The following is a 17,999-nucleotide window of genomic DNA, read 5'->3' on the forward strand; positions in this document are numbered from 1 at the left end:
CTGATATTTTAGAAAAACCTTTTATCCTGATTCGATTTCTTCAGATTTATTTAAGTGACAGAAAACAATTAATTCTGGTTCCAAGCTAGCAAGGACTCACAAGTACAATTAATATGGAAAGATTTGAAGAGCAGCAGAAAAAATATAAATTATTGTCTAATACAATTCTTAAATGTCTGTCATACAATATAGGTAAAGAAAACAGACACATGATGTAATTTAGGGTGTTATACATTGTTCAATACACTGATAAATGAAAACAATTTGAAGGTGAAGGTTGCAAAATTTCGATTTCGATTCGAAATTTGGTAAGACATTTATGAGCTAAGCAATACTTTGATATAGTTCTTTCTTTCATAAGCAGCATTTAGCTTGTAGATCATTGCAAAAGTAATAATTTTACTCTTGTTATGGACTGCTGCAGATGCTGTATCTGCCTTTATTGGACTTTGAGTTCCATGTTGATCCTAGGTGGTTGTAAGACTTGAAAATCTTCCATCACTTTAATCTTCTATTAAATATCCTTCAACAGTCCTACAATTACCTTCGGAGGGTGGCACTCTCTGTGTGGCCACAAAGTAGTTCTATAAATGTTTGCACGTTTCAAGCTCAATGCACTTTAAAGACAGTGGCAACCCACATTCATTGAGGCTGTCTTTCAGTGCTACAACTCTGTTTTTATTTATTACCCAAAATGTAATCTTTATGTCTTACAGTACACCTCAAATAATGAGGATGCTGAATGCATTCGATAGAAAATAGAAAAGGGCATTGCTAGATTAACAACAATAATCCAAGGCTCAAAGCCAAAAACAACTTCTTCTAAACCATTGTCATACTGTGGGCGGCATCCGAATGCTGGTGGAATCCAAAGCTGGAGAAGAAGAAAACATTTTGTTTAGCAACAAAATTAAAGAATATTTAGAAAAAACAGTATCTTTAATCGAATTCCAAAAAGATTTGTCTGGAGATAATTATTAGCATAAGAGCATGTGAGTTAAGTATTTTATTGCAAAACCATTCAACTAAGGGAAATATAAGTTCATGTAAGTGGTTAGGAACAAATAACACTGTTGAATGCTATCCTATACTTCCAATTTCAGAGATCAATGTATAATGCCTCCCCAGTATTATGAGGCAATATCGCTGATTATTTTAAAGAAAGATTAACAAAATATATGATAAATTTCCCAGAGATTCTGACATGTTGGCTATTATTGCATTACATTTTACATCCCTCAGGGAGAATGATGCTTGTTTAGAGAATGTTCCCCCTCTGCTGGTATCTGTAGTGGAAGAGATGCTGAAAGCAGTTAAATCTGGTTCCACCCTGGATATTATGCCAGCTAAGCTCTTGGTTTATTAGCCATGCAACTAGCCCCCTCCGTTTGTGATATTTTTAATATATCCTTGAATGAAGGTCAACTTCTACGTGGATGGAAGTTGGCACAAGTGCTTCCGCTTTGCAAGAAGGTGAATGTATCTGGATCGGATTTGGCTAACTATCGTCCGATTTCTGTTCTTCCACTTATGAATAAAGTCCTGGAAAAATATATTAATACAAAGCTTATGGAGTATATAGAATCACAAGGCTGCCTGGACTCATCACAGTCTGTTTTCAGACCAAAGCATAGCACACAATCCGCTCTTATAGGTGTAACAGACTATATTAAACTTTCCCTTGACAATAAAAAGGCTGTGCTACTGGTGCTGTTGGATTTGTCGGCAGCCTTTGATACAGTGTCACACCATAAGTTACACCAAAGATTGAAAGAGATCGGAATCTGCAAGCTCGCTCTAAAATGATTTTCTAGCTTTTTAAACCATCGTACTCAAACCATTACCCTGGGTCCTTTCTGTTCCAGCATCATGGAGCTCACACAGGGGGTACCTCAGGGTTCCTGTCTTAGCCCTATGCTGTTTAATGTGTGTGGCCCCTCTTGCTAACATTATCAGTGATTTTGGGTTTACTCCCTTCTATTATGCGGACAACACCCAACTTCTTTTATCATTTGATAATAGTATGGCCTCTACCAAATCTCTCTTTGCAGCTGGTATGCGAACAATTTCAGTATGGATGACGGAAATCTTTCTCCAGCTAAATGCTGATAAAACTGAAATTTTACTATTTGGCATGCCTCAAACATTATCGTCTTCAGAATGGTGGCCTCCAGAGCTTGGTATAGCCCCAATCAATAAACCGGTGGCTAAAAATTTGGGTGTCCGTTTGGACCACTCTCTTACTATGAGAGATCAAGTAGTGGCTACCTCTGGTTCTTGTTTCCATATATTGAGTCTTATACGTAGAGCATTCCATCTTCTTCCTCTAACTGTACAAAGCACTCTGATTCAGGCCTTGGTGATTAGTCATCTCAACATTTGCAATGCCCTTCTGGCGGCCGCAAATAATCCTTACTAAGTAAGTTTCAGGTGGTTCAGAACACTGTAGCCCCTTTTACTCTTAATATGCCCCCCAAAACAGCCTCTCTACCTCTGTTGCAACGCCTTTACTGATTACCTATACGCCAAATATTAAGTTCAAGATCTGTTGTTTTGTACTTAAAGCACTCAATGGAAGAAGTCATAGCTACTTAACTGAAAACTTATTTGCTTTCAGCCGTGCTAATTTCTACGCTCATGGGATAAAGCTCTTCTTGTCAGCACTCCTCCCCTCCTCCATTTTAGGAAATACCGTGCAGGAGGCAAAGCTTTATCCTACCGTGCTCCACATTATTGGATTCTATTACCTTTACACCTACAAAAATGCTTGGATTTCCTCCTTTTCAGGAAACTTTTGAAAACAGAACTCTTCAGTAATTGATTTTCCTGGCCTTATACATCTCCTCCCCTAGCTCAGAGATACCCTTAGGGGGTGATTCTGCCGCATTACAATTCCTCTATTCATTCAATGCACTCAATACCTTAGCAAATCTTAAACATCAACATACATGAGATATAAAAATGATGAAAGGATGGGTTGCTTTCTGTCTGCTGTGAGTCTGTGAGGTGAAGGAACAGAGACCTGTCTTGTAGTGTGGACTTACCAGTTGGGATGGTGAAACAATATAAATGTGGTGGTTCACAAGCCCGACAAAACTCATAGCTGCTGCGAATATTTACAAGTGGGAAAACCGCTGGCTTTCTGCCAGTACTTTAGCCACCGGTCACCTAATAAAAGGGATTGTTGCCGTGCCTTATTTGAAGCAGGATGACAATCACCAGATTACCCTGCCCAGGATTGCTATGACAAGCATGGAGGTCGAGGCCAATTAAATCTTTCAATGACCTCAACATGCAACTCCCTGAATATCAGTGTCATTCATTTTTTTCCTTCAAAAACAAAGTTGCACTTTGGGAGTTCAAACCTGAATGACTAAAAGATTTGTCTAGTGCAGAGTAGTTTTAAGGCATGGGCAAAGCAGGCTCTGACACAGGTCCCCCACCTCGGAAGGAGTCCCTCGTTAAAATTTCATAACAGCTTCCACATTGTCAAGAGTTAAAAAAATAACCATTTTGTTAACTTGCTTACTTTTGTTTGGGCCACAAAAAAAATCCTTAGAGGCTTTTTCCTCCTTCTATGTGTGCTGCAGAATGCAGCATACCTAGACAAAGGACAAACAAGAAGAAATAAATATATTTCTCCTCATTGCATCTCTATTGGGAAGCCGTACAATGTTGATACATCACCAGGTTTACTACTCCTACCAAATCTGGGAATGTGCTAAAAAGCATGAATGAATGCGTGGGAACACACACTTCCACCCACGTAATGCCTTTCCAGGGCTGAGTAAACCAAGGCAGAGACTTGTGCTGTTTTCCGTTACTCAGGATTTGCCATGCTAGGAGTCTTTGTGGGGGTTGGTAAATCTGAATTAAGACCTTGTGTTGCCTAGCATTGCCTTGACAGAAGCAATGGCAATTCAAGGCCTTAATTAATTGGCCCTTACTGTGCAGTAAATATTGCCATGATGGGGAAACTCTATGATTGCATTGTCCTCTTGTACGGCCAGGTGATATGATCACAGCTTGCTGCTTCCTGACTCTGAATACCTCTCACTCACAGCACAGGCAGTGCAGTCAACAAAAGCACCCATCACTGTGTACCTCAATGGCTCTGACAAACTAACTGCAGTGTAATAACATAGATTGTGAATAGAATGCTTGGATGGACTGCTAATAATTCTGCTTATGTGGCAGGTAGACCACGGGTCAATGTGCTGTGTAGCATTATACGCTCCCTCCATGATTACACCATCCAGAAGGAGCCACTGCTGAGCTGAGTCCCTGTTTCTCTCATAGCAGGAAAAACCTATATGTACTGGCCAAAGGTGAGACAACAGTCCACAGCACCACATGCAATGGGTTGGTTCAGACTGGTAATCTTTCTGTTTCTCTGATGCTGTCCAGCCAAAGAGAAAATGCCCTAATGTTGGGCTTAGATGTAGGTTGGCCAAAGAAGAGACTTTTCAATGATACAACTAAAGATGTTGAGTTCATAGATGATCTGAAATTGGATAATAAATTTAGAGTAGCGTCAAGCAGGGGCACCCAAATTGTGTTTGGCCCGCAGCCCCCAAAAACCTTAAGAAGTCCCTAGTCTAGTGGGTGTAACAATTATGGTGTCTTCTCAGAAAACTCTTCAGGATTCACATCAGCTTTTGCAATAGAGCTGCAAACTTAGAGACACCCACCAGTCAGGCAAGGATTTCTCCAGGGCAGAGGAGACCATAGTTATCCGTCGATCTCTGAATAAGGGTCACAGTCATTAAAGAAGCATAGCAGTTATAATGTGAGAAACGATGGGCTCTCTCTTTTTGGTATTCCTGCACCTTGCGCCTGGAAGTACTGAAGCATCAGATAATAATACTTTCTAGTTCTGAGAAGAGCTGCTCATTATGACTATTTCACTAGTTAATGGTGACTACATTTGGAACTCTGTGCTTTTACATCAATTCATGTTGGTTTTGCCACAATATTGGACCTTTTTATACCCATGTATTTCAACTGCATTAAATAGGTGAAAGGTGCAGGTAGGAAAAGGAAAAATCTAGGTAGAAATGGTAATTTACGATTTGGTCTGTAACTCCCAGCAACTGCCTGAATCAAGAATTACAGCCCTCCTGGAATGGGGACCTAACTACTATTCAAAATGAGTGATGATCAAGTTGCTTTCAAATTCCTACAGTTATGTTTTTTACCTTATGTTTCATCCTGAAGACAAGGACAATTCTGGTACTACAGATGTTTGTTGTCACAACCCCCTCCTGCTCCCTCTCTGTTGCAACCTCATCTTGTGTCCTCTGCGCAAAGGTCTAGTGTGCAGGGCTCATCTAACTTTATCCCTACGGTGCCGTATGCACACTATGATATCATGACTCAAGTCAAGTCAAGTCAAAAACTTTATTCGGAGGCATGTAAATCATGTCCATAAAAAGTACATATCATGACTCATGATTTCCCTGCACCCTCATGACCTATGTTAGGGCTCATGTTTATTTACCCCTCTGGTGCCGTATGCACACTATGTTATGTTATGGGTGTCTTATATAGCGCTCGTCTACTCCAAAGAGTGTCCCGGCGCTTTCTAACCCACAGCAGACTACAGAGGGCAGGCAAAAAGGAGAAAAAGAGCAAGCAAATTACTGTCCTTAAAGCCACGTCTTCAGACCCTTTCTGAAGGCCAGCAGGTTCGATGTACTGCAGAGCGACAGAGGGAGGGTGTTCCATAGCTGGGGCACCAAGCGTTTAAAGGAACGTCCCCCCACCCTTGCTTTCCTGACAGCAGGGACAACGGCAAGGCTGAGGGATTCCGATCTTAAGGATCTAGTTGGTTTGTAGAAAACAAGTTGTTTCTGGATATATTCGGCACTGACAGCATGGAGTGCCTTATGCGCCAGCGTAAGTGCTTTAAAAACAATCCGCTTCCAAATAGGCAGCCAATGTAGGGAGTGTAGAAGGTCCGAGGCTCTCGCTCGGCGATGTAGGCCAAAAATGGCCCGCGCCGCCGAGTTTTGGACCACCTGGAGTCTTTGGAGTAGATATTCGGGTAAACCCAAATATAAGACATTCGAGTAGTCCAACCTTGAGCCAATAAGGGCCTGGACCGTAGTCTTCCTATGCGCCAGCGGCAGCAGGGGAAGGAACTTACGCAACATTTTAAGGAGGCCACAGCACGTGCCGGCCACTTCAAGGATCTGGGACTTAAGCGACAAGCCATTGTCAATCTTAACCCCCAAGTTCTTGGCAACCAGAGAAGAAGACGCAGGAGGGAACATGTTCACCGGCCACCAATCCAGCCAGCTTGGGTCAGACTGACACCCGAAGAAGAGCACCTCCGATTTATCTGGGTTGCACTTGAGGCTGTTTGGCTGAAACCATTCGAAAACAGCCCCAAGACACCCACAGATGCTCTCTCCGTCGAACTCGGCTCCCTTCCCACAAGTGAAAAGGAGCTGGGTGTCATCGGCGTATGAAATGATCTGAGCCCCGAAAGACTCTGCCAGCGCTGCCAAAGGGGTCATAAAGATATTAAAGAGAGTCGGGCTCAGCTCCGAGCCCTGCGGGACTCCGACCTCCAGAGGCGGTACTTCGGCTGAGTATGGAGGGGCCCAGACCACCTGCCGACGACCAGCTAAATAAGATCAAAACCAGCTCAACACCGTCCCTCTCAGACCGATCTCATGGAGCCTGCTGAGGAGACCATCATGAGGGACGGTGTCGAAAGCCGCCGACAGGTTTAACATTACCAACATGGCCCTTCCTCCTGCATCTAACACTTCCTTGATGGCCTCATTGACCTCCAATAGCGCCGTCTCGGTGCTTAGATTGGACCGGAAGCCAGACTGGGTGGAGTGCAGAAGGCTATGGGTTTCAAGGAAAGTAGAAAGCACAGTGTGCACATGCTTTTCCACTATCTTTGCGAGAGCAGGCAGGAGGGAAATCGGCCTATAATTGGCATGTAGCTCGGGGTCAAGACCCGACTTTTTAAGGAGTGGGACAACCATCGCCTGCTTCCAAACCGCAGGAACCAGACCACTAATCAGTGACAAGTTAAGGATGGGATTAATCAGCGGGTTCAAAACCTCCCCTAGCCAAGAATTTAGCAGGGCAAGGGTCAGAGGGTGAGCCTGACTTAAGCTTGACCAGGAGATCCTGAGAAGCGGAGCCAGAGAGGGATGGATACTATGAAAGAAAAGGTCCAGATCCAGCTGTCAGATTAAACTGGTCCCCCGGGATGGTGACATCACTCAGGCCCAAGGAAGAAAAAGATTCCTGAATCCGATTGATCTTAGTAGTAAAAAAGCTAGCTAGCGAGATCACCCACGGCTCTGAGAACTCATGATGCAACGCATTTGCCTTAGGAGTTATAAACTCCTTCACAATAGTGAAATTTTCCCTGCAGGAACTTGAAGCAGTCTCGATTCTTGCAGAGAAATAGATCTTCTTTTTGATCAGAATGTCCGCATGATAGGCCTTGATGGTGGCCCTATAAACAGCCTTGGCCCCAGGATCATAGTGCTGGCGCCAGAGCCTCTCTGCTACCTTACAATTGCGCCGTGACAGCACCAAAGCCTCCGTAAACCAAGGAGCAGAGGTCCGTCTAAAGGTTTTCCGGGGAACAATCTCAGGAGCTAAATCGTCTAATCGCTCCACTAGCCACTCCTGCAGTGAATCAAGATCCCTCTCTAGGTCTCCTGATAGAGGACAAGGATGATCCAAGCAGGCCAGGGCCAAACTTTCAGGGGTCACCCGATGATATGCCCGACCAATCTGCCTAGGATAACTCAACGTAGCACAGGATGATTTACTATGATATCATGACTGATTTTTCCCCTCATCCTCATGCCCAATGTTCCCCCAACACCCTCATAACTGATGTTCCCTAAACGCACTCATGACTGATGCTTTCCCAGCACCCTCAAGACAGATGTTCCTCTAGCAGCTTCATAACTGATGTGCCCCCATCATACCTCATATCTGCTGTTCCTCCAGTTCCTTCATGACTGATGTGCCCCCAGCATCCATCATACCTGATTTTCTCCCAGCACCCTCATAACTGATGCTTCCCTAGCACCCATAATTCTATTCCACTTGAATCCCTGCAAACGTTCCCCACACCCCGTGAACCAATGGATTAACTGTAACCATAGTTACTAGGGCCTTGGTGTGGTTTTCCATTCAATCGCTAGAGACTATAGACTATAGACTTCTCTTCCATTCCCTCTCTGTGAATTACTCCAGCGCTTTTCATGTGTTTATACTCCAGACCCTTCCTTCAACTTTGGCTCTAGAACTGTGTCGGGCAAGGATTAAAGACTTTGTGTTTCTCAAATGAACAATAGTGCCTAGAGAAAGCACGTCAGAGTCTTTGATTTATGCATTCACCTGGTACCAAGTGTATCCTTAGGAATGCAAGTAACGCCAACCTTTGCTCCATGTGTATCCCTAATTGCACAAGTAAATCCAGCCTTTGCTCCAAGTGTATCCCTAGGAGTCCATGTAACTTCAACCATTGCTTTGAGTGTATCCTTAGGTGTGCAAGTAACTGCCTGGGAATGCCAATAACTCAATCTGTATTTCAGGTTTATTCCTAGGAGTGCCACTCTCCAATCTGTGATGTTGGTTATTCCGCCATGCTGAGCTGCTGATGAAACTTGTATGTGTATGTCACTGACGTTAATGTATTGTCATAGTATATAGAGGCCTGTTAGTATGCTGATGGTCACTAACTCCACTTGTTATTTCCACTGCATTGTGTAATCACACAACCAGAGGATCTGGTCTAGTGCTTATCTACCTCACAGACACAGAAGGTCTCAGGAGCTGCATATCCTGTTACACAGTGTCACACAGCCGATGAACAGATCTAGTACCACAAGCCTCTCTTTTCTTATTTTATCCCAACGCTCCTTCCCCCCCCCCCCAGGTGACAGTGTAGGATCTCAGGTTTCAGTTACAGGATTTGCATTGTCCTTAGGAGCAATAGGAGGTCCAGTATCAGTTCCAGTGTTGTCTCTGCAGTTGGGTCGAGGTGAGTGCATCACAGAAGGCCACGCCTTGAATGTTTCCACTACCTGGATAACATGGTTGACTCAATACATGTTCAGTGCCTGGCCCAGTCCCTGCACGAGGACCCTGATTGTTTTACAGTTAATATGGGCCATAGGGTATGTACAGCACGAAGGCCAGTCCTTGTGACAGGAAAATCCGTCACTTAAGGACTAACTGGTCAGGTGTCACACTTGCCCTTTAACAAGGTCATTTGAGGTGCGGACTGGGGCGGTTCCCATGAGCACACGTCCCATTACACAACCTATACACTTTTTGGAAATCTCACTAGCACCTCTGTTACCAAAAATGATAATCCTGTTCATTTCACAGTTACTGCTCCAGTCCCGGTGTCTTTGGCATTGCCAGAACGATTTGGGGATAGTCTCAATTTTGATGCATTCTGAAATCAGTGTCAGTTACAGTTTCTATGTAAACCAAGAGCCTTTCACTCTGACACTGCTTGAATAGCCTTTATCATATCCTATCTCGGGGATACAGCAGCTAGTTGGGCTATTCTACTGTTTGAAGATAATGACCCCATTTTACATGATTTTTTTACATGAGGCGACGCTTTATCTCTTTGCCATGCAAACTTTTGTCCAGGCCATTGAAAATGAGTTGCTAAAACTCTATCAGGACATTAAGGACCTCCGTACCCATATTCCTGGTTTTTGTAAGCTAGTTACGAAACCAGTGACCAAAGGAAAATAGGAAATCCCTTTTTATATAGGGTTAGGGGATGACTCAAAGGATTCCCTGGCACACATTGTAGATTTACCCTCAGATTGTTCAACGTTCATTAACTTAGTTGTCAGGTTTGACCATAGTTTAATGGAACATCCCCAAGGGGAGTCCAGACTGCCAGTTGAGTGGTCTGATCGGAAAGAGTCAGAGTCTAAGAAGCAGGAGAACAGAAAACCCAGGCAGATTCGAGGCTTGTGCGGTCCTTTGACCGCCAATCGAAAAGAATGAAGAAAGAAATTAAACCAGTGTTGGTATTGCAGTCAAGTAGGGCATTTTGCACAAGAATGTCCTCCCAAACCAAATGGAATTTAGAAAGCTAGCGCCTTGACTTCTGACACAATGCAGAAAAAGTTAAAGTGCCCAGTTGACATAGGGGTAACTCAGTCGGCTTCTTGAACCAACTCCCATGTGCCTGGCTAATACCACGCATAAGGTTCCATGAAATTAAATGATACCAGTCACCCTTATCATTGGTCCCCAAAAGGGTCAGCTTTCACCCATGCCCATGCCCACTTCAGGGCCACAGAAAATTTCTTAGATCTAGCCTTGGTCAGTTCTTTACGTATGCCATGGGTTAGAAAACAAGACCCAGATCCTTTTAGAGCTGTTGATGGCTCCGAGCTCTCTTCTAGGATAATTGCATACCAAACTACTCTGCTATCCTTAGTGTGAGAGAAAGGGCATACAGTGACCTACACCTTTAATCTCATTAATAAACCTACCTTTGGTGCTAATTTAATTTAGAGATTCCTTGGCTCCAGTTGCACAATCCTGCAATCGACTGGTCCCTTCATCATGTCACCTTGGGATCCTATTACTGTCAAACTCATTGCTATAATAATGCTCAGAAAGTTCCAACTCTTTTGACTTGCACAGTCACTAAACCACATCACATGCAGTCTTACTTGGTGGAGGCAGATGCCTCCTAGGTGGCTGTTAGTTGTATGTTATCTCAACACAATAACACTGGTGGACACACTGGGACAGACACCACAGGACATTGTAAAAACAAAGCACATCGTAGGTCTCTGCGATGCAGAGTCCTTCTTGGATAGAGTTAGGCAGAGTATGAGTCACTTAGAAGTGAACTCTTGTGTGATTAGAGAGGATAATCACGTGCAGAATGGTACCACTTTATATTTACCCACAAAAGAATTAAGACAGGCAGTCTTAACCTGTTGTCATGAGACTTCATTAGAAGGTCATCCATAAATCTAATTGACTTTATCAAACTGTCAGCCATGGGGTAGGTGGCCCACATTGTCCAATGGACAAGACATCCCTGTCCTCCCCAGGCAATATATGTACCTTGTCAGTGCCTCCAGATCTGTGGCATACCATATGCATGGACTTAACTCCCGACATCCCGAACTTCAATGGCTATACTACCATTTGGATGGTAGTAGACCTTTTGTACAAGATGGTGCATTTAATTTCCCTAAAACAAATACCTGCTGTCTGTTTATTCAATGAATCATGTGGTTGCACAGACTCCCCTTGGGCATCCTTTTTGATGGAGGCCCACAATCCTTTCCAAAATGTTGGCGCCGAGGTTGAACATATTTGGACATTGATGCTCTACTTCCAGCTGCCTATCACGTACAAACTGATTGGCAGATGGAGTAGGTACACCAGGTAACCCAGTACCCTTGAAATTACAGTTGCCAGTAGAATTACCCATTCATCCAGTGTTTCCTGTGTCCCTATTAATGCCCTATTGTGGCCAGACCCATTATGTTACCCCTCACTCCCTCACAACACAGAGACAGAGAACCCTTGATTCTTAGCGTGAGAAAGAACGCTTGGTTTTGCTTGATTGCTGCAGAGGTGATTCATCCTGGTAACTGGCAAGGAGGGATCAAACCAGGTAAGGGGCATGACCATAGCTACTTATTACTCGTTTTTCATGCTATGAAGGATTGCCATCTGACCACACGTTGATATAATTGTTGTCAATTACTCTAGAGACATTACCTGTGCTTATATTCTACTATAGATGCATACTTCACTATCTAAAGAACAATATGGCTCCATGATTGCAGTTTTCAATTATACATTTCAGTAGCCCTGAGGAAGCCTTGGCTATAGACGAAACACGCGTTGGATGAGCTTGGATCTAACTGCACTCTGTGGCTGAATTTTGCTCTAATTGCATTCTGTTAAGGCCACGTTTGGATTGCACTGTATATTGTCAAACAGGTTTACTATTTCCATGTGAAAACACACTGAATAGTGTAAGATTGTATCTGTGCTGTCAGTTTTTAATATTTTTTGTGTCGAATAAAATATTGTGAACAGATATTTTAACTACATAAATTCATGAATTTATAAGTTTAAGGTGTGTTGTGCTCCCGACTTGTGTTGGATGTTCCTCATGCCATTGCTATTGGCAGTGTACTTGTTTGCACTTCCTTGCAGCAGGAGCACTGTCTGTTGTAGCACATAAACTGTATACCCACCGACCACAATTTATTGGAGGTTTCAGTGCTGGTTGCACTATTGCACTGCTGCTGTTTCTTGTAATGAGTATATATACGTTATGTTATGTTACGATGAATTTATATAGCGCATTTTCACCCAGAGGTCTCTAAGCGCTGTCAATGGACGTGCAACCTGGTTGAGAGCAAAAAGACCTGTTCAGATTGTTCCCCATGCCTCTAGGAACAGTACAGTTATATATATGTAGGCTTTCCTGTTTTCAGTTTCTATTTTTGGTAAATTCTGGTGGTGTTTTCTCAGTGTTTTCCAGTGATTTCAATACCTCGAAAAAACAGTGCTTTTCAGTGGTTACTCATTTTCGCGCCATAAAAAACAACTGAAATGGTGTTTTACCGGTGTTTATGGTACCCTTTGCTTTTATTATTGCTTGCTTTCTTAATTGGTGCATGGTATAAAGCCAGTCTATGTACGGTGTATATGAGGTCCAAATAAACTTTTACACCATACAATATTTCTTCAGTGAATCTTTGGTCATTTGCGCTCTCTCTTTCCTTCCCATGTACACTTTCATTTGTGAAAAGGCCCTCAAGACATTGGCACTTGAGACTGGCAACGCCAAAACAGACAGTACACAATTTGCCAACTCTGGCCACCAAGACTCTTGCAGAAAGTGCATACATGACATCCTCGACGTTCTTACGCCCATTAACAAATTGCACTGAAACCAGGTCACCCTAGCCCTACTATCTCCCGTCAACCTACATGATGCATCCAACCATTGTACGGGCAAAGGAGTGAAGTGCTTTACAACCTTCTTTGGTGCTAATTTAATTTAGAGATTCCTTGGCTCCAGTTGCACAATCCTGCAATCGACTGGTCCCTTCATCATGTCACCTTGGGATCCTATTACTGTCAAACTCATTGCTATAATAATGCTCAGAAAGTTCCAACTCTTTTGACTTGCACAGTCACTAAACCACATCACATGCAGTCTTACTTGGTGGAGGCAGATGCCTCCTAGGTGGCTGTTAGTTGTATGTTATCTCAACACAATAACACTGGTGGACACACTGGGACAGACACCACAGGACATTGTAAAAACAAAGCACATCGTAGGTCTCTGCGATGCAGAGTCCTTCTTGGATAGAGTTAGGCAGAGTATGAGTCACTTAGAAGTGAACTCTTGTGTGATTAGAGAGGATAATCACGTGCAGAATGGTACCACTTTATATTTACCCACAAAAGAATTAAGACAGGCAGTCTTAACCTGTTGTCATGAGACTTCATTAGAAGGTCATCCATAAATCTAATTGACTTTATCAAACTGTCAGCCATGGGGTAGGTGGCCCACATTGTCCAATGGACAAGACATCCCTGTCCTCCCCAGGCAATATATGTACCTTGTCAGTGCCTCCAGATCTGTGGCATACCATATGCATGGACTTAACTCCCGACATCCCGAACTTCAATGGCTATACTACCATTTGGATGGTAGTAGACCTTTTGTACAAGATGGTGCATTTAATTTCCCTAAAACAAATACCTGCTGTCTGTTTATTCAATGAATCATGTGGTTGCACAGACTCCCCTTGGGCATCCTTTTTGATGGAGGCCCACAATCCTTTCCAAAATGTTGGCGCCGAGGTTGAACATATTTGGACATTGATGCTCTACTTCCAGCTGCCTATCACGTACAAACTGATTGGCAGATGGAGTAGGTACACCAGGTAACCCAGTACCCTTGAAATTACAGTTGCCAGTAGAATTACCCATTCATCCAGTGTTTCCTGTGTCCCTATTAATGCCCTATTGTGGCCAGACCCATTATGTTACCCCTCACTCCCTCACAACACAGAGACAGAGAACCCTTGATTCTTAGCGTGAGAAAGAACGCTTGGTTTTGCTTGATTGCTGCAGAGGTGATTCATCCTGGTAACTGGCAAGGAGGGATCAAACCAGGTAAGGGGCATGACCATAGCTACTTATTACTCGTTTTTCATGCTATGAAGGATTGCCATCTGACCACACGTTGATATAATTGTTGTCAATTACTCTAGAGACATTACCTGTGCTTATATTCTACTATAGATGCATACTTCACTATCTAAAGAACAATATGGCTCCATGATTGCAGTTTTCAATTATACATTTCAGTAGCCCTGAGGAAGCCTTGGCTATAGACGAAACACGCGTTGGATGAGCTTGGATCTAACTGCACTCTGTGGCTGAATTTTGCTCTAATTGCATTCTGTTAAGGCCACGTTTGGATTGCACTGTATATTGTCAAACAGGTTTACTATTTCCATGTGAAAACACACTGAATAGTGTAAGATTGTATCTGTGCTGTCAGTTTTTAATATTTTTTGTGTCGAATAAAATATTGTGAACAGATATTTTAACTACATAAATTCATGAATTTATAAGTTTAAGGTGTGTTGTGCTCCCGACTTGTGTTGGATGTTCCTCATGCCATTGCTATTGGCAGTGTACTTGTTTGCACTTCCTTGCAGCAGGAGCACTGTCTGTTGTAGCACATAAACTGTATACCCACCGACCACAATTTATTGGAGGTTTCAGTGCTGGTTGCACTATTGCACTGCTGCTGTTTCTTGTAATGAGTATATATACGTTATGTTATGTTACGATGAATTTATATAGCGCATTTTCACCCAGAGGTCTCTAAGCGCTGTCAATGGACGTGCAACCTGGTTGAGAGCAAAAAGACCTGTTCAGATTGTTCCCCATGCCTCTAGGAACAGTACAGTTATATATATGTAGGCTTTCCTGTTTTCAGTTTCTATTTTTGGTAAATTCTGGTGGTGTTTTCTCAGTGTTTTCCAGTGATTTCAATACCTCGAAAAAACAGTGCTTTTCAGTGGTTACTCATTTTCGCGCCATAAAAAACAACTGAAATGGTGTTTTACCGGTGTTTATGGTACCCTTTGCTTTTATTATTGCTTGCTTTCTTAATTGGTGCATGGTATAAAGCCAGTCTATGTACGGTGTATATGAGGTCCAAATAAACTTTTACACCATACAATATTTCTTCAGTGAATCTTTGGTCATTTGCGCTCTCTCTTTCCTTCCCATGTACACTTTCATTTGTGAAAAGGCCCTCAAGACATTGGCACTTGAGACTGGCAACGCCAAAACAGACAGTACACAATTTGCCAACTCTGGCCACCAAGACTCTTGCAGAAAGTGCATACATGACATCCTCGACGTTCTTACGCCCATTAACAAATTGCACTGAAACCAGGTCACCCTAGCCCTACTATCTCCCGTCAACCTACATGATGCATCCAACCATTGTACGGGCAAAGGAGTGAAGTGCTTTACAACCTTCAATAAAATTCTTACATCATTGCAAGTTTTAACTGTGCAAAACTGACTCTGTCCGGTGGCACTAAGCTCCCCACTCTAAGAAGGGGTGAAAAACAAGATAGCCTTGTTAAGTAAAATGGTCGTATACAGACCTGCGAAGTACTTAGGTGCGGCTGCAGTTAGACAGACGCCAAAACACAATAGCTCCTCTCCCCCCCCCCCACGTGAGCCAGGCAGGGGGCCTGGTGTTGCTCTGGCCCTTTGGCCTTTCACACCTCGGCTCCCCATTCTCTTGTCTGTCTTCGCCCCCTGCACTCTGTGTTGCACTAAACAATGCCAGAACGTTCTTTAATGGCCAGTGAGGTAAACAACGACAATGCTCGACCACTTCAGTGATTCTGAAAAATGTGGACGGATGGTAAATTGTTAGTTACATGCAAGGCAGGAGCCTGATATCCGACTGACTCGGTCTCACACCAATAGGTCTTTAATTCAATCTTAACGTTTCCCTAAACGATATACTTTTGATTTATGTATGGACTTTGCATTAAGCACTCGCTGTATATGAACAAGGTCAAGACACTTTGCAGTCGTAAATAACCTTACTTAACTGCAGAAACTAGGCACTCTCTGCAAACAACATAGGAAAGATGCTCTGGATCAGCAGAATCAGTCATCAAGAGCTCATATCTTTTAGAAAGTAGGCCTCAGAGGCAGGTAAAAGCCAGATGTAACAACAAAAATTGCATGTTTAAAAGTGGCAAGCTTGGCACAGATGAATTCCCAATGTGCAATACACTAAATTCAAATTGTAATTTGCAAAACGAACGATGGAACAATTTCAGACATCTTTCACTGTATGAGGGCCAGCTGATTAAGACGGGGTGAGGGCGTGACACACAAATTCCATGGATGGCTGGCGACTTCTAGCTTGCAATGTTGGTGCAAGTCAAAAACTAATGGAGAAGTTTATTGCCCAGCCTCCATCCCTTCAATCACTTGCACTGGGTCAAATCCTGTCTCAGGAATATGAATGACCCGTACCATCTGTAACTCCATTGTGTATGGATCTAATGCACTGTGAACCAGTTGTTTCCGATAGCTGACCCCAATAATTTGCCTCAAGAATGTACCTTGTACAACTCCACCCAAAGGAAGAGGGGGAACCAGAGGTGGAGCGAAAGGAGGTCCCTTGCTCTGTAGATCATAGGAACACACTTAGAGTGGCACAAGATCGAGCACACTTGCAATAAACTAAAACACCCCATCGAAAGACCTGGTCAAAGACAAACAGTAAGCAAACGCTTAAAAATAGGATGTTTTGTTATTCAAAGGTCTATTAACACCTTAGCAGCTATGGAACGTCCAGCTCCAGTGCTGAACGTTCCATTGCGCAGGTGCAGTTGGAACGTCCAACGGCTGACTGCAGCACTCCCGAGGTAGTGGTGCCGTCGGCCGTTGGACTGGGCGCAGCACTTATGAGGTTAAAACACAAGCGGAACACTGATCCCCAATTTGTCACTATCTCTAAAAGTGGCAGCCAGGAAGATCTATTTCACTCAGTGGGCTGAGAAGAATGTTGTTGCTCTATCCATCTCTGTAATGCATGTGGACAGACAGAAGGGCAACACCTAGCCATGCAGTGAGAACTCCCACTGAAGGTAAACACCTTGCCATGTAGTGAGAACTCAAAAAGAAGATGACCACACACTGCCTCAGGGATATTAAAAAGCAAGACAGAACTGATGTACGTTTTCGATCCCCCACAGACCTTCTCTTCCTATGGCACAGACCATTCACAGACAAGATATTACAATAACAATATCAGGAAGAAACCGGTCTTAGAGAGGTTTCAGGAACGACATTCCACTGTAGGGCAGCTTCGGACAGAGGAATCACTTGTGAGTTGTATCTCTGGTCAAAGAAAACTCAGTGGGTTAATGCGCTCGCTGCAGAATTCTTCTGTTTAATGCTAGAATTGTGGAGCTGCAGCTGATACACCCATGCCTTGCTCTTTGTTATTCTCAGCACTGTCCCATAAGCAGCGTAAGTCAGCACTTAAAACATGCGTGTATGTGAAGGCAACAAAGGCAGAGGCTGTTTGTCATTCTCTTGTTTGTCTTCGCCCCCTGCACTCTGGCGCTCATGTAAAGCGCTCTGATACCTCCGGGTTTTGTGTGCGCTGTCAGTACCCCTGGAGTTGTGTGCAGCACTACACTTCAGACCTCGCTCTGGAACTCACGACGCCTATGATCTTATGAAAAGGCAACTTCTCTTGTTAGGGCTGCACAATAAACACACACACACAGTGGCGCACTTGACATGTTTCAAAGAAAACTCAGTGGGTTAATGCGCTCGCTGCAGAATTCTTCTGTTTAATGCTAGAATTGTGGAGCTGCAGCTGATACACCCATGCCTTGCTCTTTGTTATTCTCAGCACT

At 43.4% G+C, this 17,999-nt stretch overlaps 1 protein-coding gene across 1 annotated transcript in view; it reads right to left on the reverse strand.

The window, feature by feature from the left end:
* Nucleotides 1-529: 529 nt before the first annotated feature.
* Nucleotides 530-17,999, reverse strand: part of OTOP1 (otopetrin 1) — a 163,611-nt gene continuing 146,141 nt past the window's right edge. Inside the window, exon 6 of the mRNA XM_078678990.1 lies at nt 530-874. Within this exon, the coding sequence (XP_078535116.1) occupies nt 704-874 (171 nt within the window). The 3' untranslated portion in view covers nt 530-703. The remainder of the gene's footprint in view (nt 875-17,999) is intronic.

Source organism: Lissotriton helveticus, chromosome 2_2 (assembly GCF_964261635.1).
Source record: "Lissotriton helveticus chromosome 2_2, aLisHel1.1, whole genome shotgun sequence".
Lineage (NCBI taxonomy): Eukaryota > Metazoa > Chordata > Amphibia > Caudata > Salamandridae > Lissotriton > Lissotriton helveticus.